The 24,004-nt window shown below is 45.5% G+C and overlaps 1 protein-coding gene across 1 annotated transcript in view; it reads left to right on the forward strand.

The window, feature by feature from the left end:
• Nucleotides 1–24,004, forward strand: part of LOC148089094 (voltage-dependent T-type calcium channel subunit alpha-1H-like) — a 55,223-nt gene that overhangs the window by 16,797 nt on the left and 14,422 nt on the right. The window contains exons 5-19 of the mRNA XM_087802857.1: nucleotides 50–147; nucleotides 2,911–3,070; nucleotides 3,819–4,131; nucleotides 4,990–5,082; nucleotides 5,442–5,997; nucleotides 13,224–13,537; nucleotides 15,216–15,367; nucleotides 17,840–18,025; nucleotides 18,104–18,221; nucleotides 19,599–19,754; nucleotides 21,150–21,237; nucleotides 21,302–21,492; nucleotides 22,637–22,933; nucleotides 23,010–23,110; nucleotides 23,240–23,363. Of these exons, the coding sequence (XP_087658983.1) occupies nucleotides 50–147; nucleotides 2,911–3,070; nucleotides 3,819–4,131; nucleotides 4,990–5,082; nucleotides 5,442–5,997; nucleotides 13,224–13,537; nucleotides 15,216–15,367; nucleotides 17,840–18,025; nucleotides 18,104–18,221; nucleotides 19,599–19,754; nucleotides 21,150–21,237; nucleotides 21,302–21,492; nucleotides 22,637–22,933; nucleotides 23,010–23,110; nucleotides 23,240–23,363 (2,947 nt within the window). The remainder of the gene's footprint in view (nucleotides 1–49; nucleotides 148–2,910; nucleotides 3,071–3,818; nucleotides 4,132–4,989; nucleotides 5,083–5,441; nucleotides 5,998–13,223; nucleotides 13,538–15,215; nucleotides 15,368–17,839; nucleotides 18,026–18,103; nucleotides 18,222–19,598; nucleotides 19,755–21,149; nucleotides 21,238–21,301; nucleotides 21,493–22,636; nucleotides 22,934–23,009; nucleotides 23,111–23,239; nucleotides 23,364–24,004) is intronic.

The raw sequence follows: 24,004 nt of genomic DNA on the forward strand, positions 1-24,004 counted from the left end.
GGGGTGATCGGGATGCCAGTGACACAGCTGTGACTTTGTGTCTTCACAGAATGCTGGAGTACTCTCTGGACGGCCACAACGTCAGCCTGTCGGCCATTCGCACCGTCCGGGTCCTCCGCCCGCTGAGAGCCATCAACAGAGTACCCAGTGAGTTTTCTTCCATGTCGATCGTGGAGAAACTTTTTTCAGGAAAGCAGGAGGAGACCTTAGTTCAGTTTCGGTACCAATCTAATGGCTACTGGAAACGTTTCCTATGCTAATCCGATACTGAAGCCAATCAGAAAGTAATAATACATTTATTTAGCACTGTTAGGGACTCGCAATTTGCAAAAAAGACACTTTACAACAGTGGCCCCCAGACCTTTTTTGTGATGCTTTCATTAAAACCTGCAGCTTCAGTTTGATGAAACAGAAGTGATGTTGTTTCACAAGAACGTCTGTGACTCTCGTGGAATCGACGATCAAACACAAATTATTCTGTTAGGTATATTTGATATTTGATATTCTAGCAACCAATCAGCTTTCACTATTGGGCAGGGATGCATCATGGGAGGTTGCATTTCTGTGTGCACCATTAATTAGTTAGGTTGGATAATTACTGCCTTCCTACAAGTTCTGTTGTCCAGTTCAAGTGTCAAGCTGACCGCTAATGATGTTCTTCATGGGCAGCGGTCCGGTATCGAATGACCCACGGACCGGGTGTTAGGGTCCAGGATGAAATCACACAAGAAAAAGGGTTAAACAAGTACAGAGGAGACATTTCTGAGTAAGCACAAAAATACCAGATACCAAAGCTAATGCGATAATAATGCAAATTAAAGTCACTCCGTACAGATGTTTCATTCTTATCCTAAACCAATAAGTTACTACGTTGTTTGGACGATAAAAACTTGTTTGTTTTTTCCATTTAATGTATTCAAAACAAAGTCAGGGTGGCGGGCCTCCACTGGCCCTGCATGGAAAAAGTTTGAACCTCCACTTCCGTTGTCCCTGGACTGAAGGGTGGACAGCGAAGCGGTAGTTCTTGCGCTCGTGAACCCGCTCGCCGTTAAGTGCTTCTTCGCTAATTGCCGGAGCTTCGGACTCAGACTGCGCCAGATGTGGAGCTGAAAGTCGACAACCTCATTAGTCAAAGTGAAAATGATGGAACACGCCGATGCGTCCTGCCCGCGGCGTTACAAATGCCTCCTCGTCGCCGGTATCATCCCCGAAAACTGCACATCTGCGAACAGCTGCACTCGGGGATAATCGCGTGTAAGCAGCCAAAAGCGGCTCTGATACCCTGACACAGCAGCCGTCGCTTCCACACACATCTGTGACCTTGACCGACGACAGAGGGAGACGCTGAGAAGCAGTGAGACAGGAACGCCCGTCTGTCTCCTGACGAGCTAATTATCAAACGTACGAGCTGAAATCATTTGCCGTTCGAATGGTTTCTTTGTTCCCAAATTAGTTGGAGCGACTCTCGTCGGGGCCCACGAGCCGAGGGGTAAAATGAAATGAGGGGCGTACCTGGAATCCTGGCTTTTATTTTGAAGCACACGTGAGTTGAGGTCAAGAGAGAGACTCACGGGTGCTACTCCTGAACGCCTGGCTGGACGGCCGTGACTCAGTCTGCTCCCGTCTTCGCCCCGTGTCTGCGGAAAACGAGCGTCTTGTTGCGAACGGATCCGACAAGTGACAAATCCTGTCAGTTAATTACCGCGGTGATGGATCTGGAGACGTTCAGGGATCTTCACGTCCTCCAGTCCTTCAGCTCAATCGTGTTTACATCTTCTCAATGAGGCAGAAATTAGCTGCACCATCTGAACGTTCCAGCCGGACAGCTGTGGATGGATTTAGGGTGAAAGGTTTTAGCAAAGTTTTCATTCGGATGATTAAATTCAGTGTTCAAATGTTACATCTGGTGGTTCAGATACGGAACTAGTTCAAACCAGTATTTACTCTGAGTTCATTGACGTTAGTGTTTGGGCCATTACATGTAATTGTTATTTTAATTAAATGAGATAATATTTTCATTTTATTTATTATTATTTCTATTATGAATAAATTTATTATTATGTCTACAGTCCCCGTAACACATGTATTTATACTCGATCGTGTTTTAAGTGTGGTGGAATCAGGAAGTTGAGGAGTAAAAGTTTAAAATACATGATAGTTCGCTTGAGTAAAAGTACTCAATAGCTGGTGTTAGCTAATGAGGTGTTAGCTGTTGTTGGTGTGACGTAAGGAGCTGATGTTTCAAATGTCTTCAAAGATGAAGTAAGTCCCTCATCATGACCATGTTTGCAACTTATTACTTTACAAAGTTCTCCCCCGTCTGAAATCTGGACGAACGAAAGGTTACGAGAGTCCATTATGACGTAATAATGGCTTCACTCCTCCAGCCAGTAGTAATCACACCTGCTTTGTTTATACAACGAGTCCCTTGGAGGTGGAGATGACGCTTGGTGACACAACTCCATGTTTGACCCATCACAGCAGAGTGGGTGTGGTTATGTTAAACAAGATTTCATCTGCAGAAAAACAAAGTGTTTTCGGGGCTTAAGATCATTTTCTAATGTCAATATTTAATTGAAAAGAGAGTTTTGTAAAAATACACACTGATGACACAATAGAGTCAAAGATCATTTAAGACTCACTCAAATCAACACATTAGTTGACCTTTAAAACAAAAACAGAGTTGAGTGAGCTTGTGTTCGTTCGTCCTCCAACACATCTTCTTCTTTCTTTGTGTGTTTGTGTTACTGCAACACTATAATCGGATGTTCTGTTGCGCCCATCCATCCATGCATGCGTTTGTTCATGCGTGCTCGTCAGTGAGTTGTTTCACTTCCGTGAGGATCATTCCAAGTTTGCCCTGAACCTCCACCGGTGTGTGTGTGTGCGTGTGTGTGTGTGTGTCTGCAGGTATGCGGATCCTGGTGACCCTCCTCCTCGACACGCTGCCCATGTTGGGAAACGTTCTGGCGCTGTGTTTCTTCGTCTTCTTCATCTTCGGCATCGTCGGCGTGCAGCTGTGGGCGGGGCTTCTGAGGAACCGCTGCTTCATGGGCGAGGACATCAAGACGTGAGTTGCCATAGTAACCGACAGATGTCACATCCAGCGCCTCCCCGGCCTCGTTACTCCCGAGTCGGAAGTTTCGGAAACTCGGGGCTCGGATGTTTCCCTCCCGGTCTCGACCCCCCTCCCCCGGTCAGACCCGGGACCAAAGAGGTTCTGCAAGTGAACCCTCGGGTGTGAACCCCGGGTCCTCCCGCAGGGCGACGCTTGTCGGGCTGCATCAGCGTATTCTCGCCTTCGCCGCACTCATGACTTCACATTACATCAGAGCAACATCCGCTCCAGCTGTGGAGTTGAAGCCGATAATCAATACTCGCTTCCTGGTGCAAAACCTAAGCGTCACGTGTGGTGCGTTTGGCCCGAGGGCAGAGGCAGCATCAGATCATCACTGAGTCATCCATGAAACACACAATTACAGTCAGCGTTTACGTCACCTTCGCAGCTATTGGATAGAAGACACTCAAGCGGCTTTCATTAGCTTCGCTTGGCAAGTTTAGGTTATTTTTGTTTCCTTATCATTCATCCATCAATGACAATTATTGAATTCAAATTTAGAGTTGTTTTTAATGATTTTTTTAACGTATTGTTGTATTTATTATTAATGCTCATTTTAGTTCCATAAGTCAGAAAATAAGACTTTTATTCTTCAAGTTTTTAGACCAAACAAATGTTTTCCACGTGTTAATTCATGAACCCATTCATCATGTCTGGTTGAGACGGTCGAGGTCTCCGAAATGACGAGGTCTTTCCTCAGGAGGTACAACGTGTCCTTCCTGAACGGCTACTACCGGACCGACAGCACCGACGACCACCCGTTCATCTGCTCCGCCGACCGGGACAACGGGATGCTGCGCTGCTCCGACGTGCCTCGGCGACGTGTCGCCGGCACTTTCTGCTCGCTCCCCCCGGGCGACGCCAAGGTGGAGTCGGAGCCCGGAGCGGAGCAGCCGGTGTCCTGCGTCAACTGGTACCAGTACTACAACGAGTGCCGGGCCAGCGAGGTCAACCCGCATAAAGGAGCCATCAACTTTGACAACATAGGATATGCTTGGATCGCCATTTTCCAGGTGTGTTTGTTTGTGTGTGTGTTTGCGTGTTTGCAAGTATGTGTGTGTGTGTGTGTTTGCAAGTTTTTGTGTGTGTGTTTGTGCAAGTATGTGTGTGTGTGTTTGCAAGTATGTATATGTATGCATGTTTGCAAGTTTGTTTGTGTTTGCGAGGGTTTGTGTGTGTTTACAATTATATGTGTGTTTATTTGCAATTTTGTGTGCGTTTGTGAGAGTGTGTCTGTTTGTTTGTAAGTCTGTGTGTATGTGTTTTTCCAATTCTGTGTGTGTTTGCAAGTTTGTGTGAGTGTGTTTACAAGTCTGTGTGTATGTGTGTTTCCAAGCCTGTGTGTGTTTGCAAGTCTGTGTGTGTTTGCAAGTCTGTGTGTGTTTACAAGTCTGTGTGTATGTGTGTTTCCAAGCCTGTGTGTGTTTGCAAGTCTGTGTGTGTTTGCAAGTATGTGTGTGTGTTTGCAAGTATGTGTGTGTGTTTGTAAGTCTTTGTGTATCTTTGTTTGCAAGTCTGTGTGTATGTGTGTTTGCAAGTCTTTGTGTATGTGTGTATGTGTGTATGTGTGTTTCCAAGCCTGTGTGTGTTTGCAATTCTGTGTGTTTGTGTGTTTCCAAGCCTGTGTGTGTTTGCAAGTATGTGTGTGTGTTTGCAAGTCTGTGTGTATATGTTTTTCCAAGCCTGTGTTTGTTTGCAAGTATGTGTGTTTTTGAAAGTCTGTGTGTATGTGTGTTTCCAAGCCTGTGTGTATGTGTGTTTCAAAGCCTGTTTGTGTTTGCAAGTCTGTGTGTGTTTGAAAGTCTGTGTGTATGTGTATTTCTAAGCCTGTGTGTGTTTTACAAGTCTGTGTAACTCGTCCAATGTTGCAGGTGATCACTTTGGAAGGATGGGTCGACATCATGTACTACGTCATGGACGCACACTCTTTCTACAACTTCATCTACTTTATCTTCCTCATCATTGTAAGTAACACACACTTACACACACACCTACACACACAGAGACTCACACTGTTGTAGGGTGCAGGTCATTTTGAGAGGAAACAAATATTGATATTAACAGTCACGCGTGTTCATCTAGATTGTTGTGTTCATTCTTCCACCTGTGTGTAAGTTGTGCGTTGGTAAAGACACACACTCGTAACCTTCAGGTTTGAAAACGTTGCATCGATTTCCATAAATGTTCCGGAGACTCACCAAAGCCGACATTATCAGATCCACGACCTCGATTTGGATTTAAAAGTCTAATAATGAGTTTGTCCTCGTGAAGATCACGGCGTGTGAGTCGATTCATCATCGACAACTTCTCGTGTGTGTTCTAGGTGGGATCCTTCTTCATGATCAATCTATGCCTGGTTGTCATAGCAACCCAGTTTTCAGAAACGAAGCAGAGGGAACACGCCTTAATGAAGTCGGAGCAGCGCGCCCGCCAGCTCCACCAATCGGCTTCCACGCTGGCCAGCGACAGCCAACCCGGCAGCTGCTACGAGGAGTTCATCCGCTACCTGGCGCACCTGAGCCGCAAGGGGAGTCGCCGACTGTCCCGCCTCTACACGCAGACTCACGCCTACTTCCGCTGCGGGTGCCAGAGGTCCCGCGGAGGCCCTCGAGGGAGCGGCGCCGGCGAGATGAACGGTCTGGCCCACCGGCACTCGGGCCACGTCCCCAACGACATCCGCCACCTCAGACACCTTTATCAGATCCACCGCCAGCATCACACGCAGCCACCCGAGCGCCCGCCGGCCCTCAGAGGGAACGGCTTCAACTATCCCATAATATCGCCGCTTATACGACATCCGGAGGTCAAGCGTCAGGACCATGAGAAGGCCGTTGCTATGGAAACCATCAATAAACTGCCTCAGCTGGTCCTGGAACACGGTGAGTGTGTGACATGTGTGTCTGTGTGCATTGGTGTGAGGATATGTAAGTGCTTATGAATGTGTGTGTAAACGCACATAGGGCTTTTTAGGTTTGTGTGTGTCTCTTAATGTGCGTCTATATGTTTGTGTCTGTTTGTGTACATGCATGTGTTTATTTGTTTGCAGTTGTGTGTGTTTGTTTACATGTGTGTCTGTGTACACATGTAAGTAAGTAAGTAAGTAATTTTTATTTGTATAGCGCTTTTCCAGACCAGGGTCACAAAGCGCTTAAACAATCAAAACAATATTCAATAAAGTATATACTTTAAAGATTAAGATAAAACTGATAACAAAACAGGAGTTCCAGAAAATCAAGGAAAAGCCTGAACAAATAAAAACGTCTTAAGATGTTTCTTGAAGGAGTCAGTAGACTCCATCAAGCGCAAAGAGAGAGGAAGATCGTTCCAAAGCTTAGGAGCAACTGCCTGAAAAGATTTCTCTCCTCTGGTCCTGAACCGTGTGCGAGGAACCATCAGTAGATTCTGATCCACAGACCTCAGAGCCCGAGCCGGGGTGTAAGGCTGGATCAGATCACTGATGTAAGGAGGAGCCTGACCATGAATAGATCTGAAAGTAAGAACCAGAATTTTAAAATTGATCCTGAAAGAAACTGGCAGCCAGTTAAGAGTTTTAAGGATCGGAGAAATGTGAGTTCTTCTACTAGAGCGGCTCAGAATTCTCGCTGCAGAGTTCTGAATCAACTGCAGGCGAGACAGCTCCTTCTTGTTTAGACATGAAAACGAACTGTTACAATAGTCCAGACGAGAAGAAACAAACGCATGGACTTCAAGCTCCAGACCATGTTGTGACAACAAGTTTAGAGATTTTTCTCAGTTGAAGGAAACAGTTTCTGCTCAGTTTTCTGCAGTGTTGAACTAGAGACATGTCTTTATCAAATACAACACCCAGGTTTCTCATGCTCAGTTTGACAGACTGACCTAAGTCATCCAAGTAGTGACTCAACCCTGGAACCTTATCATCAGGAGCAATAACCAGAGTTTCAGTTCTGTCAGTGTTTTCACTCAGCCATTGTTTGATTTCTAGCAAACAATTGACTAAGTTCAGCCTCTGGGGCTCAGTTGGATCAAAAGAGCAGTAGAGCTTGATGTCATCAGCAAAAATGTGGTAAGAAACATCAGGAAGTCTCTGAATGATTTTACCGAGGGGAATCAAGTACAGCAAATACAATTAAGGACCCAGAACAGAACCTTGAGGGACTCCACACAACAGATCCGCTGATTCAGACCTCATTTGATTGGCAGATACACTGAAACTGCACCCAGAAAGGTAAGATGAGAACCATTCTAACACAGACCCAGACAGTCCCACTTCATCCCTCAGTCTACTTAGCAGGATCTGGTGATCAACTGTGTCAAAGGCTGAGGACAGATCCAAGAGAACCAGAACAGTGGATTTACCCGAGTCAGCTGACATCATGATATCACTGGACACTTAGTGTCCACACATGTGTCTGTGGTTGCCCTCGTGTGTGTGTGTGTTTGTGTACATGTGTGTTTGTGATCATTAGTCTGTGTTTGTGATCATGTGCTTGTGTCCATGTGTGTCTGTGTTTGTGAACATGCGTCTGTGTTTGTGTACATGTGTGTCTGTTTGTAAACATGTGTTTGTGTTTGTGAACATTTGTGTCTGTGTTTGCTTACATGTGCTTGTGTACATGTGTGTCTGTGTTTGTGAACATGTGTCTGTGTTTGTGATCATGTGTCTGTGTTTGCTTACATGTGCTTGTGTACATGTGTGTCTGTTTTTGTGAACATGCGCCTGTGTTTGTGTACATGTGTGTCTGTGTTTGTAAACATGTGTTTGTGTTTGTGAACATTTGTGTCTGTGTTTGCTTACATGTGCTTGTGTACATGTGTGTCTGTGTTTGTGAACATGTGTCTATTTGTGATCATGTGTCTGTGTTTGCTTACATGTGCTTGTGTACATGTGTGTCTGTGTTTGCTTATACTCCACCCCCTACCGACAAGCTCATTCTCCTTGGGGATTTTAACGCGAGAGTGGGCTCTGACGGTGTGCTTTGGAAGGATGTGCTTGGGCAGCACGGTCTTGGTAAGCTCAATGAGAATGGTCTTCGCCTCCTCACTCTCTGCTCTGAGTATCGGCTGGTCATCACCAACACCTTGTTCCAAATGAAGAACAAATTCAAGACCTCCTGGCAGCACCCCCGCTCTAAACACTGGCACCTCCTTGATTATATCATCGTCCGCCAAGCTGACAGGAAGGAGGTGCGAGTCACCAGAGCCATGTGTGGAGCTGACTGTTGGACTTACCACCGCTTGATCAGAACCAAACTCACCCTGGAACTCCGTCCTCCACTGAGGACAACACCACCCTGCAAGAAGCTCAACTGCGATGCACTGAAGTCCCCGCACTCAGTCAACCAGCTCAGGAAACAGATTGCCTTACAGCTGTCCAATCTCCCTGAAACACCAGCCGTTCCTGACATCAGCTCTACCTGGAGCACTCTATGCACTGCTATCTACCAGGTGGCAGTAGAGTCTGTAGGGTACACCAGACGGCGACACCAAGACTGGTTTGATAATAGCGCACCAGGTATCCACAACCTACTTCAGGCAAAACACAAGGCCCTTGCAGCTCACCTTTCCAACCCCAAATCCACCTCGCTGAAGGCCCACTTCACCAACATTCGGGCTGAAACCCAGTGCACCCTCAGAGCCATGGAGAATGACTGGTGGACAAAGAAAGCACATGAGATACAGCATCACATGGACACCAACAACTCCCACGCTTTCTATGACGCCATCAAGGTCATCTATGGCCCACAGAGGAAAAACATATCTCCAGTCAGATCAGAAGATGGTACCATCCTGTACAAGGACAAACAACAGATCCTGGACAGATGGGCTGAGCACTTCAACACCCTGCTGAACACCTCATATCCAACCAGGATGGACACACTTGCTGACCTCCCATGCCTCCCAACCGTCACAGATCTGGATTCCTCCCCCAGCTTTGCTGAAGTACGAAAAGCCATCGCTGGCCTGAAGAACAATAAGAGCCCGGGGCTTGATGGAATCCCGGCAGATATACTGAAGCATGGCGGATACCTCCTCACCCACAGATTACACCAACTGATCAGTACCATCTGGTCATCTGAAGTCATCCCGCAAGATTGGAAGGATGCCAACATCATCACAATCTTTAAGCGCAAAGGTGACAAAGCAGACTGCGGTAATAGCAGGGGCATTTCCCTCCTATCGGTTTCCGGAACAGTGCTAGCACGGGTGATGCTCCTTCGACTAGCATCTCATGCTACTGATAACATCCTGCCCGAATCCCAGTGCGGTTTTGGGCAACAGCGCAGCACCACTGACATGATGTTTGTTGCTAGACAGGTACAGGAAAAATGCAGAGAACACTGCAAGGACCTGTACCTAGCTTTCATTGATCTGTCCAAGGCCTTCGACACAGTAAACCGGGAACTGCTGTGGGATGTGCTGGGAAAGCTGGGGGTTCCACCAAAGTTCAGGAACATCTTGCGGCAGTTCCATGATGGAATGCAAGCCTGTGTGAGTGTTGGTGGCCAGCAGTCTCCCTTCTTCAGTGTGGATGTGGGGGTCAAGCAAGGGTGTGTCCTAGCCCCTACCATCTTCAACATTTTCCTCTCCACCGTCACCATCCTCTCTCACAAACTCCTGGACCCATCAGATGGGGTACAGATACAGTACAGACTGGATGGCAACCTCTTCAATATTCGGCGCCTTCAAGCCTTCACCAAAACCACCAACCAACACATCTTAGAGTTACATGGACTATCCTCCATCAGGGACAACACTCTCCACCCACTGCACCTGACCGTGGAGGAGCTGGCCAGCTCCTTCAGTGGCAGGCTCAGGCACCCCCAGTGTAGGACGGAGCGTTATAGAAGGTCCTTCATCCCAACTGGTGTCAGGATATTTAACTCTCTACTTTAAATATCCTGATGCTAATCCGTAGTGTTTTTTCTTCTCGTGTGTGTTATTTTATTTTTTGTTTTTATTTTATTTTATTTTATTCTATTTTATTTTGTTAATAGTGTTAAATTTCTTTTTTTTTCTCAACTATGCTGTTGTAAAAGTGTGTTTCCCCTCTGGGGATGAATAAAGAGTTTCTATTCTATTCTATTCAGTATGCAGATGACTGTGCTCTCCTTGCCCACTCACCAGAATCCCTACAGCGTGCGTTAAACGTGGTCGCAACCATCTACAGCGCCATTGGTCTCCAAATCAACATCAGGAAAACACAGATAGTTGTCCAGGAGTTCACCCACCAAACATGTGTGCGTACCTTCACCCTCGATGGTCATCCCCTTGCCATCATCCCACACTTCACCTACCTAGGCAGCATTCTGTCCCCCTCCGCCTTGGCAGGCTTAGCTCCAGGGTATTCCACAACAGGAACCTCACCAGCTCCACCAAAGCAGCTGTGTACAAGGCGGTCTGCCTCTCTACACTGCTGTACGGGTCGGAAACCTGGACACCCTACCAGAGGCACATAAAAACACTAGAGGCCTTCCACATCCGCTGCCTTCAAAGAATCCTGGGTGTGTCCTGGGAAGACAGGGTGCCATATGTTGATATCCTAGAACGGACCCACACACCTACCATCGCCGTGCTCCTTGCGAAGAAACACCTGCGCTGGGTTGGGCATGTGATCCGTATGCCTGCCCACCGCCTGCCCAGGCAAATCCTCTACGGCCAACTTCTGGATGGCCAGAGATCTGCTGGTGGCCCAAAAAAGCGCTTCAAGGATCATCTCAAAACCCTCCTGAAGCAGTGCAACATTTCACCTATAGCACTAGAGTCCCTGGCTGCTGATCGCCATACTTGGAGTTCCTCCTGCCACCAGGGAACTGCTCACCTTCAGGAGCAAGCCACAGAGAGGAGGATACGGCGACGTGCACTGAGGCATCAGCCTGCTACAGGGCCCACACCCTTCAGTGCCACGTACCTCTGTCCCTCCTGTGGCAAAACCTGCGGATCCCGCATCGGCCTGCACAGCCACATGGCTATGCACCGCCGCAACACACCCCAATAAATGTCCATTCATTCAATTTGGAGTAACGTCATTATCGTTATCGATGGACTGCCATAACGTCTGTGTTTGTGAACATGTGTCTGTTTGTGATCATGTGTGTTTGCTTACATGTGCTTGTGTACATGTGTGTCTGTGTTTGCTTACATGTGATTGTGTACATGTGTGTTTGTGTTTGTGATCACGTGTCTCTGTGTTTGTTTACACAAATGTGTAAACATGTGTTTGTTTACATGTATGTTTGTGTGTGTGTGTGTGTGCGTGTGTGTGTGTTTTTGTCTCAGCAGCTCTCTGTGTCAGCTTTAGTTTAAACGAGCCAATGATCCACCAACAGTGTCTCTGCTCCTCCCCCTCCCTCCCCTCCCCAATAACAGCAATAATGATATAATTGTTACACTGGAAACAAGTGTTTACAGCAACAGTGAATAACCTTTGATTTGCCAAGCAATTTGTCTCCTGCTCCGCCGCCTTGGCCAAAAGACAAACAAGTAATCATGGAATTGGACCTCGCTCGCTGGCTCGATGCGCTGGAACTCTGTCGTGCTCGTGATGACGAGCGTCGCACTCGCGCTTCATTAGAGTCGTTTAAGTCACTGAAGCAGCTTCTCCATGTTGTTATTGAATCCTCAGCAGCTTGTGAACACGCTTCTATATAAACAGGGCAATGAGCAAGGCATTACAGGCTGGAGCAGAGCATCTTCTTCATGGACAAATTCACTCTCGTTGAAATCATGCGACTCCTTCTGAGGTTCTCTAGAGAACCTGCAGTTGTAGATCATCTGCAGCCGAGAACCAACAAATCCTGTTTTTCTCTCTCTTCTGTGGGCGATGAGTCACGATAGTTGGTCTTCACTGTGTAGTAGTCATAGTATTCATAGTGTTTGTCTTGGTCATGTGGACATGATCAAAGTTGTACTTGCAGTAGCGTGTTGTAGTACTGTGTGGTCACGGCAACATTGTAATTACAAAGATCTTATTACTAGAGTACTGTAAGTAGTAATAGTACAATATGTTTTATAGAATTAACCATTATTACTAGTATATGTAGTAGTTAATAAGTATTAGTAGTAGTACTATAAGTAAAAGTAGAATATAAGTAGTATTGAAAGTAGTAAAGTAGTAGCTAATGTATCAGGACTTCTAGAATAAGCAGTAGTTTTGGTACAAGTATCAGTTGTTGAACTATACTTGGTAGTTTTATGTATTACAAAGAGTAACTCAGTAGTAGTATCGTATGCAGTACTATTAGTACTATGAGTATTGGCTTTAGTACTAGTAGTTTAAAAAGTAGTACAAGTATCAGTACTAGCAGTACTAGTACTATAAACAGGAATGGTAATACTGTGAGTATCAGTTGTATTATTACTTAAGTATTAAGTTATAATATTAAGTATTATAATAATAATAATAATAATAATAATAATAATAATTAATAATGAAAATATTAAGTATTATAAGTTCAACTGTATTTGTCAGTAGTAGTATTACAGTATAAGCAGTAGAGGTAGTATGCTGAGAATTAGAAGTGTTATACATTTTAATAGTAGTATTAGAAATCAGTCTGGGTAGCACTATCAGTAGTAGTTAATATGAGTAGTACTATAAGTAGTAGTGTTCGCACTATGAATATCAGTAGAAGTAAAAGCAGTATAATTAGTATTATAGGTATCAGTGGTATAACTATATGTAGTAGTTGTGGTACTATGATTATCAGTAGTAATTAAAGCAGAATGAGTAGTACTATAAGCAGTAGTGGTAACAATATGAGTATCAGTAGTAGTTAAAGCAGTATAAGCAGTACTATAAGCAGTTGTGTTATTACAATGAGTATCAGTAGTACTTAAAGCAGTATGAGTGGTACTATAAGCAGTTGTGTTGGTAAAATGAGTATCAGTAGTATTTTGAGTAACAAAGTATTTGGCAACAGAGACATCAGCAGCAGAACTCTGCAGGGACGACAGCATCTCGTGACAGAACTGCTCCAGTTAACAGCACGACTGCTGTTCTCCAGGGTCGCTGCTGTGTGTGTGTGTCTGTGTGTATGTGCCTGTATTGATTTGTGTGTGTGTGCATGTATTGATTTGTGTGTGTCAGGTGGATGTGCTGGTTACCCTACTGTGCCACTGGCAGGTGAAGTCGCGGGCGACTCCTCGTCGTGCCCCTACTGCATCTACAGCCACGAGAATGTCACGGAGCCCCCCGAGGAGCCGCCGACGGCCGTCGGCGCGACGTGTCCCACGGGCAGCCCCGCTCGCACCAGCAACCCACAGCGAGCCGGCGCCGACGCTCAGGTGCACAAGCCCGACAAGAGCCTGCTGCGGCGCTGCTGGGCCTCGTTCAGAACCAAGCTGAAGCTCATCGTCGCCAGCAGATACTTCAGCAGAGGAATCATGATTGCCATCCTCATCAACACGCTCTCCATGGGCATAGAGTACCACGAACAGGTTAGTGTGTGTGTGTGTGTGTAGGTGTGTGTAGGTGTGTGTGCACGACATTTCTCAGGACCCAAGTCTGATTGGATGTGCTTATCCCGACGTGCAGGTAATGTACTCGCCAATCAACACTTGGATTATCACACACATGTGTGTGCGTGTGTGTGTGTGTGTGTGTGTGTGTGTGTGTGTGTGTGTGTGTGTGTCCTTCACACTGGTGACGGTGTCTGTGAGTGTAGCATCTGTTTGTGTTGGAGTGTGTGTGTGTGACTCAGCATCTCGGAGGACCTGAAGTGTTAATTAAAATGTGACAGTGGGACACGATGGGGCCGGGTCTGCTGGGCCATGGGGCCTGTGATTGGCTGAGAGGTTGAGGAACGAGTCATGAGCCCCGCCCACCGAAGCAGACGCTTGCTTGTCACTCTGTTGTGCTTCAAACATGGTTTCACCTCACACAACTTCCTGCACTGGAAGTTAGGGATGAAAACAAGTGACATGTTCGGGTTGTAAACACCTGGACCAGGTACTGCCTGGAGAGAATACACACATAAGGGAAGAAAAGAACACACACCCATGCACACAATTAAACAGTTATACACATTAAGACACTCACACAACACAAACACATGTTAACAAACAGTTCACACACTCGCATAGACAAACAAACACTCACAAACATATTCAAACTGAGCAGAAAACACACACCTGCCAATCCACACAAACAGAGAGTGTAACTTGCGCAGGTTTATGGAAGTCATGCATACACACACACACATAAATACACACACACTCACTCGCACGCACACACTCACATAAATACATACACACACGGATACACTTACACTCACATAAATACATACATACACACACACAAATATACTGTACTTACACACATTCGCACACATGCACACACTTGCATAGATACACACAAATGCACAGACTTGTATCGATACACTCACACGCACACACCTGCATAAATACACACAAATGTACACAATTGCATAAATACACACAATTGCATAAATACACACACACACACACTTGCTTTAATACACACAGATACACACAAATGCATATATACCCCCCTTACACACACACACACACACACACACATTCGCATTTAAACACTTGCATTAATACACGAACATGCACAAACTTGCCTGAATTCACACACTTGCATTAATGCACACATACATACACTCGCAAATACACACGCACACACGTGCATGAATACACAAACAGTTACAAACTTACATAAATTCGCACACTTGCATTAATACAAACATACATACATACGCAAATACACACGCACACACTTGCATTAATACACAGGCTGACACATGTGCATGTATAAATAAACCTACACATACGCACACGTGTATATAGACACACTCGCACGAACATAAATACACACTCGGTCACTAACGCGTCCCTGGAGGAGCCACACATTCTTTTACAAATGAGATCTCAGGACAATCCACAGCAGTTCTCCCAAAAGATAGAGCTCAACTCTCTCCCTCATCTATCTTCACTATCTACCCCTCATCCTCCTCCTCCTCTTCCTCACTCCCTACGAGTCCTCCCGAGTCATCTTCAACCTTGAGGAAGTATCGTGCACCAGAAGCACACACGGGAATCCAACCAGCAACAACAACTTAATTGACCCGAAGCGCTTGTGTTGTCTGCGCAGCCTCAGGAGCTGACGGACGTCCTGGAGATCAGCAACATGGTGTTCACCAGCCTGTTCAGTCTGGAGATGCTGCTGAAGCTGATGGCGCTCGGACTCTTCGGCTACATCAAGAACCCGTACAACGGCTTCGACAGCATCATCGTCATCATCAGGTTCGTGCACTTGAATGTCTGTGAGGTTTGACCTCACGGGTCAGGGGGTTCTGTGCCCCAGGAGTGGAAGTCCTTCCCGGAGGTCCACGTTTGCTACATAATGCATATTTGCGGCGGAATTATACGCCAGAGCTGTTTACGCCGCCACTCCAGCAGCTCCAGCTTTTTCATGTGGATTAGAAACGCTCGCTGGAAGAGCAGACTTTTGTGCATCCAGTCTAATCTGGCTCTGCAGGAGACGCAGGCCGAGGTGAAGCCAGGACGGCGCTCATTCATGTCCCAGGAATGAGGAATTACATTTCTTGTCTGCAGCTCTTGTATATGGAGCTGCAGCCGTCCTGGAACATCACTACTGTTCACCAGGAGATGAATGAACGTTTGTGCCGCCGGGATTGAAGATAGTTGAACCTGTACTACTCTTCCTAACTTAAGTCCGTCCAACTTGACATTTCCTGTCTGCCGGTTTGTACAGTGGTTAAACCTGGTCAAACCTAGGAGACTTTAGTTCTCTATTCATGTCAAAGGAAGTGTCAGCGAGATTCTCTAACTTCCTCCTTCACTTCTCATGAGCTTACTAAGACCCTCTTCCTGTCTGCGGTGTATTAAGGTAGTTAAACCTAGTCAAAAGGTGGAGATGTTTTTTTCTGTACTTGTATTTCAGGGAATATCAACGAGTCATACCAACTTCCTGCTACACTACTCATTAACTCTATTTCTAATTCCCACTTCCTGTCTGCGAGGGCAGCTAATGTGAAAACCCAACTCTCCTGACTTATTAATGTGTTGTAAATGTTGAAGTCGTCCTCTTCAAAATGCACTAGTTTATTCATCATGACGTTGCTTCGTTTTTAAGTTATTACTTAATAAAGTTCTCCCCCGTCTGAAATCTCACCAAACGAGATTACGGATTAAATTGTACATTATGACATCACTCTGGTGAAATGTCCTCCCCCTTTTGAAACAAAATAAATATTTAAGTAAACATGGTGAGAGTTACTTCTGCCTTTAGGTGTTTTTGTAATGAGTACATTAAGCAGCAAACCTTATTTTATTATTTGTTTTTAATGCACAAAACGGGAGTTTTGGAGGTGAGTTTGAAATTAACGTGTGTCCTTGAATGCAACTCGTGTTTTTTTGACCAATCAGAGCAGAGTGGGCGTGGTCGCTTGGACGAGACTTCTTCTGAGCCGAAATAGCGCATTTTAAGCTTAAGCCTATTTTCTAATGTAAATATCTTTATTAAATGAGAGTCTTGTGCAAAAAGAAACATACTGATGAGTAAAATAGAGGTCCTAGAACAATTTAAGAGACACTTCATAGCTTTCTAAGCCTTTTGTTTTCCGGCCTCCGGGTCACCCTGACCCAGAGACCACACAAACGGTTAAATTGAAAGGAATAATTCATAGCCTGTTAAATTCAATATAAAAATGTTTGCAAACTAGTGCCAGCCCATGCACTCAGTGCATTAGGTGCCATTTAAGTAGTTTAACCTGGTCAACAGAGACATTTGTTCTGTACTCATGTCACAGGGAGTGTAGGCGAGTCTCGCAACTTCCTGCTACACTACTTATGAATGATATTACTCAGACTCAATTCCGGTCTGCAGTGTTTTGAGGTAGTTAAACCTGGTCAACAGTGACATTTGTTCTGTACTCACGTTACAGGGCAACCAATTTACCCGTCTTGCCACGCTTCTCATGAACCCTATAAATAAACCCTATTTTTTTTTTTTTTAGAAACCCTTATTAGTCCCGCGAGGGGAAATTCAGCCATTCACACATACTGATGGGAGTAGGCTGCACACTTGCGCCAAGTTCACCATCAGGAGCAATCAGGGTAAAGTGTCTTGCTCAGGGACACAACGACACAAGCTTCTGTAATGTTTTGAGGTAATTAAACCGGGGCTAGGTCCCAAATCGCGCACTTCTGCACTTAATATCTTGAGTGCACAAGTGCGTCCAAATGAGCAGTGTGCGAAATTATAGTGCGCAATGAGCACTCAATTGGCGCGCTGAAACAGCCATAAAATTTAGTGTGGAGCGATGGACACTTTCCGCCCATTATGGCCGCCATCTTAGTCACTTCGGCCTAAATGTCTCGAGAAAACAAAAGTTTTACCACAAAACAACACAACAACAAAGCGCTGTCAAGTGTTATATTGGGCGATATTGGGCGGCCTGTTGCCATCAGCGTTAAAAAGTAGTAGAAGAAGATGCTGTCAAGTAATTTCCTGTAAGTGTGTAGCAGCAGTGTTTGATTTGAGAAAGTACTACCCTGTCAAAATGTGCGTACTGCGCAAGTAAGTGCAATGTTTTACAGTGTACTGTAAAGCACCTAGAGCAGTGCGCGATTTGAGACCATCTTAGCGACTCAAATCCACTTCAAGACATCAAGACCCCTTAAGAAAGTCCGTAATAGAGCCCCCTGGTGGACACACCTATTAAAACCTCTTCATGTGTCATGTGACCTCAGTGTGTGGGAGCTGGTTGGTGAAGCTCAGGGGGGTCTGTCGGTGCTCCGGACCTTCCGTCTGCTGCGAGTCCTCAAGCTGGTCCGCTTCCTTCCTGCGCTGAGGCGGCAGCTGGTGGTCCTGATGAAGACCATGGACAACGTGGCCACCTTCAGCATGCTGCTGATGCTCTTCATCTTCATCTTCAGGTGGGTTCCGTTGTGTGTCGTCACGCTGACGCACAAACACAGTGTGTTAGTCTCATTGTGTCCGTGTGTGTGTTTCAGCATCTTGGGGATGCATCTTTTCGGCTGCAAGTTTGGTTTGCGGCACGACGGCGGCGACACCTTTCCTGACAGGAAGAACTTTGACTCTCTGCTGTGGGCAACCGTCACCGTGTTCCAGGTTAGTCCTCTGACCTCACATGACCTTTCTACTGTCCAGACACGCTCGAAAAAGTCTGGTTAGCGACGGACCTCTGCGTCCTTACTCCTAAATATAATATTTTAGTCGATATTGCAATGTTAAAACCTTTCTCTTGTAGACCGGTATGTGTTCAGTCAGGGCTCTCCGAGTGCAGGTGGTCTTCTGTCTGGACCAGAACATGTGGAATTATATCGTCAGTGAGGGGATCTGGAGGAATGTCAACAACAACAGCAGCAGATGCTTCTGTCCCTGGCAGCCACTTCCTCCTCCATTATTCCATTTGACCCAATTAAGTTGGTGCTGGCACTCGCACGGACCACTCTCCCTGGACAGCGGGGGGTTCTGGAACATGCCGGTCTGACCCCAGAACGATCCGACGAAGGATTTATATGTCCCTGGAAAAATGCTGACATGGCAGATATCCAGGGAAAAATCTTTTGACTTTTTCTCTCGTAAATCACATTTACGGTTTCACCTTCACATCCTGAATCTTTCTTTTAATCCCGACTTTTATTTGCACTTTGGATCTGCAAACGCATCTCAACTTTTTTTTAAATCCATCCATCCATCTATATATACTCCAAAGATACAGATCTATATATATATATATAAATACATATATAAATATATATATTAATCCCATATTTCGAACACATGTAATTTGATTTTCTGGAATTCAATCTGGATGTTTTTTTCTTTTAAGCGTCACTGTTTAACCCATAATTTCAGTCTTAAAATCTTCATTTTCTTTTTCATCTATATCATGATGTAATCCCATTCATCTTATTTATTTAAGATTTGTTTTATGTTGAAAAGGAGCTGCAGAGATGAGTTTATGTGCTTTTGTTTGTTCATTATTAACATAACATCATTGTATTTATCCTTTTCTCAGCATCTAATTGTATTCATGATCCTTTAAATTTTAACTCAATCTTGGCTTTTTATCTTGACACAATCTGTAATTTAATGTTATCTCTATCTCGTCTATTATAGCATCTCTTTATCGTTATATAATATATCAGAATCTGAATCAGAAACTTTTATTGCCACAATTTTGTCTTTCTATTTCCTGTCATGTTCACATTTTAATCCCTGTTTTTTACCATTATCCAATTTACCATTTTCCTTGATTGACTCAGACTCCACTGAGATAATCCCACTGATCGTCTAATCCTGGGTCCTCAAGGACATCATCTTGACCTTTAAGATCATCATTTTGAAATTAAATCCCAGAGTTTCACCTCGTAATTGTGTTCAGATTTACACTCGTGATCTCACCATCTCGAGTCCTTATTCCGTCACCTGTCTGTGATGACATCGCGAAGCTTATCTGTGATCTGCTCGTCATGTCTGCAGATCCTCACGCAGGAGGACTGGAACGCGGTGCTCTATAACGGGATGGCTTCCACGACGCCGCTGGCCGCACTCTACTTCGTCGCCCTCATGACCTTCGGCAACTATGTCCTCTTCAACCTGCTGGTGGCCATTCTGGTGGAAGGCTTCCAGGCCGAGGTGAGCCTGACGAGACACACACACACACACACACTCCTCTCTTGGGTGCATATGTGTTTGATATTGCCTGCAATTCACAGCTGGTGAGCTTCTGTTGTTCAGTTTTCATCTTTTATCTGCAGCATCAGAGTCACACACACACACACACACACACACACACACACACACACACACACACACACACACACACACACACACACACACACACACACACACACACCCACAGACACACACACACACACACACACACACAGACGCTCTGGCAGGTCTGTCTGCCTCCATCTTTCTAGCAGAGACTTTAATTAAATCTAGCTTTATTAGTATGACGGTGGGGAATCAGAGTGTTGTACCTGTCGGTCCCTCCCCAACACATGCAGGGGTCCCCCCCGCCAGGCCCCACCGTTGCCCTAACCTCATCATCTCATATTATCTACATTTAAAGCCTTTAATCCCAACTGAATACAGATTGATTTTTAATTTTCTAAGCTGGAAAAAGATCAAGATAACACCAACAACAACACAGGAGTCTCAGAAAATCAGGGAAAAGCCTGCACGAATAAGAAAGTCTTAAGATGTTTCTTAAAGGAGTCAGTAGATCCATCAAACGCAAAGAGAGAGGAAGATCGTTCCAAAGCTTAGGAGCAACAGCCTGGAACGTTTTGACAGGGTAGTACTGTCTCAAATCAAACCTTACAGGAAATGAATCGACAGCTTCTTCTTCTACTACTTTTTAGCTCTGATAGCAACCAGTCGTTGAAACCTTATCGCTGACACTTGACGGCGCTTTTTCGCCCAATTGAAAGAAGTTATTAAGTTGTGTTTCATCGTGTCATTATTGCTGAGTGTTTTCTTGAGACAGTACCTGCTTCGACGACGGGTCGTGAGTTACGCATCTTCCGTTTAGCGCACTACATTTTCGCACACTGCTCAGTGTGGACGCACCTGTGTACTCCAGATATTAAGGAATATTAATATACTTTGGGGGTGTTTTTATGGAAACCCTTCATCATACAATAGTGAGATGTGTCAACATTTTTAAAGTTGTGAATGAACGGAAGCGAGCGTTTCAATTGATTCTTTTATAAGAACATGAACACTTTCTTCATCAAAGTCCTTCGTAGAATTTCCACAGAAGTATTTCTTCTGGTTGGAGATGACCTTGGATGTGGCATCAGAGACGATCTGACCACCTCGTTAATGAGTCGATAAGAGGATGGATGACTTCCCTGGCAGACGAAACTAAAGAAGGAACACCGGGAGAAGTATCCCGACGCACACTGTTAATCATGGTACACGATAACGTCCGGACCTTTTGGTCCTGCGTGTGCCACTGTCCACTGCACACTGGAAAAACCCGTGAGAGGTTAAGTGAAGTCAGAGTTTGTTCTCGTCCAGGGCGACGCCAACAGATCCGAGACGGACGACGATCGACAGTCCATCGGCTTCGAGGAAGAGGAGAAGCTGCGTGAGATGTACGCCGCAGGTGAGCGCCACCCAGTGGACCAAACCTACCTACAGTCCCGAATTCACCGTCACTCTCTCCGCAGAGCTCAAGGTTCAGGCCATGATGTTGAGCCCCAACGGCCTCCTGAACCCCAAAGCCTCCATGCCGCTCCTTCCTCCAGCGCTTCCTGTCATCACTCACACGGCGGCCACGCCCTCCATCGTCTCCAGCCAATCACGGCGAGCCAGCATCGCCTCCACGGACATCGGCAGCTGCGAGCACCAGAGGTCGCCGGTGAGGCTTTTTCGGGTTTCTCTTTTCGCAGGATCCGAGTTAAGCCGCGGCACAAACAAACTTAATTCTTAGAGACGCGTTTAAGCAGATTAGTGATATTTGCATAATCAGCCCGGACGTGAATTCTGACGGGCGACGTCGGCCGACATCTCATGGCAGAGATTTGATGTGGAGGCGGAGACTCTGATGTCATCAACAGGAGACTCTTGGAGCCAATATAGGAAAATATCGATACACTTAAATATATATATATTTTTAACCGTACTGTGTCGATATTCAACACCACTGTTTAATATTAATATGTATTAATCGTAGTTTATTTAAGGTTCATATTTGTGTATGTATAAGATAAAATAATGTTCTATTAACATTTAAATATTCACAGCGAATGCTGATTTTGCAATTAGACGTCGATCCGTAGCCAGAGGAACACTGAAATCCTGAGAGATCCTAGTGATGACTGAGGATGAGAGGATACAGTCAACTCCAGCAGCTTTTAAAGTTGATGTTTGGACTTATTTTGTTAAAAAAAAAATGAAAGCAGTTCTACAAATATATACAATAAATTGCATATCAGTGCCCCTGTATCGTGATTCGTATCGTATCGTAATACGTATCGTATTGTGATATGTAGAGTATCGTGATACGTATCATACCGCCAGATTCGTGCCAGTTCACACGTCTATTGGTAGACTTAGTTCAGAACCACAGGGTTCGTGATGGGCTGGCACTAGTTTGCAAACATTTTTATATTGAATTTAACAGGCTATAAATTATTCCTTTCAATTTAACCGTTTGTGTGGTCTCTGGGTCAGGGTGACCCGGAGGCCGGAAAACAAAAGGCTTAGAAAGCTATGAATGTTTTATTCATTCATTGTTTCAATGTCATATGTCTTGTGTATAAAAATGAATGATTTAATTAGAAATTATTTTAAAAAATGTAATATGTTAGGTTTTAATTTATACATTAATGAATTAAATTGTTCAATAAAGGTTAATTCAATTTAATTATTTAATCCTATGATTCAATAAAAACAATTCTTAAAATAAATAAACAACATTTATTCCATTTCCTGATGGTGACTCTAGACAAACAAGTCTTTCACTTTCAGTCATCCAGTTTTTAACCAGTTCCTCTCGTCAGTCTCCCTGGGACAGCGGCCCAGAGAGCAGGCGCTCCAGCTGGACCAGCATGAGTCGAGGTCCGAGCCTGCACAGGAGGAGCCAGTCCGGGGAGATGGAGTCCCTGCTGTCGGACACGCGCACCAGCTCGGCCCACAGCAGCCGGGACTTCTCTGTGGACCAGCCGGACTACCTGCAGGTGCCGGCCCTCCACACGCCCGACTGCAACGGCACCAGCGTCTACGTGCCGGACGCCTGCGAGGAGTCCACGCTGACCGCTCGCTTCCACCTGGACCAGGAGGATGAGGAGCTGGAAGAGGTACGTGTCCGGATCTCGGGTAACAAACCAGCAATGATCCGGAACCAAACAAACATCACAACGTGTTTCTGAACAGAGTTTCGGCAAGAAGCTGAAAAAGATTCTGGAGCCGTACGAACCTCAGTGGTGTCTGGACCACGAAGACTGGGCCCTGTATCTGTTCTCCCCGGACAACCGGTGAGACACACACACACACAAACATACAAACACAATTTTTTCTCGCACAACAGTAAACACAGAGAGTGTTGGTCACACACAGAGATACACACAACTCTCACTTGTGATTGATCCAAAGTGGTTCTCCAGGGTTCGGATCTGGTGTCAGCGGGTCATCGGCCACAAGATGTTCGATCATGTCATCCTCCTCTTCATCTTCCTCAACTGCATCACCATCGCTCTGGAGAGACCCGACATCCAGGCACACAGCATGGTAACACACACACGCACACACACACACACACACTAATGGTGTATGTGCGTCCATGAGGTTATTGTCGCCACATCGCTCGTGTCGCACCCTATCAGTGAGCAGGGCCCGTTTAGTGTGCGCCAAAGTGACAACGCCACAACACATCTCCGTTGCTTATGACGCACAATCACAAGAGATGCTACACAATCAGACCGCTGCACAGCAACCATGAGATTCTGTTTTGATAAAAGTACTTCAATACTTTCATGTACTACAGAAATATTTATCTTAAATCATTGATTTAATCCTGTAATATTTTTTAACCAGTGTTTGAATCAATATTACCGTAGTTACTGTGAGCGAGGAGCAGGATTCTTCCACATGGACGTCAACGCCGCAGCGACAGCAGGAGTGTTTGACTGATCTGAGAGCAGCAGCTCTGTGAAATTGGGTTTCTGGTGTCGGCAGATTAACATTCCCCGGGCCGACCTGAACCCGGCTAAATTTGGGAGGGATCATTTCCAGAACCCTGTTACCGAGCGGACAATGTAGTTTGAGCGGCCAAAACGCCTCGGGCAAGAGTTTCCACTTTCACACTGTGGAGCTGACTCGGTTTTTAAGCTCTCGCGCTCGTCGGGATGTTGACAGGCATGTCCGCTGGT

The sequence above is a fragment of the Callionymus lyra genome, chromosome 1, assembly GCF_982586985.1.
Source record: "Callionymus lyra chromosome 1, fCalLyr1.hap1.1, whole genome shotgun sequence".
NCBI classification, from domain to species: Eukaryota; Metazoa; Chordata; class Actinopteri; order Syngnathiformes; family Callionymidae; genus Callionymus; species Callionymus lyra.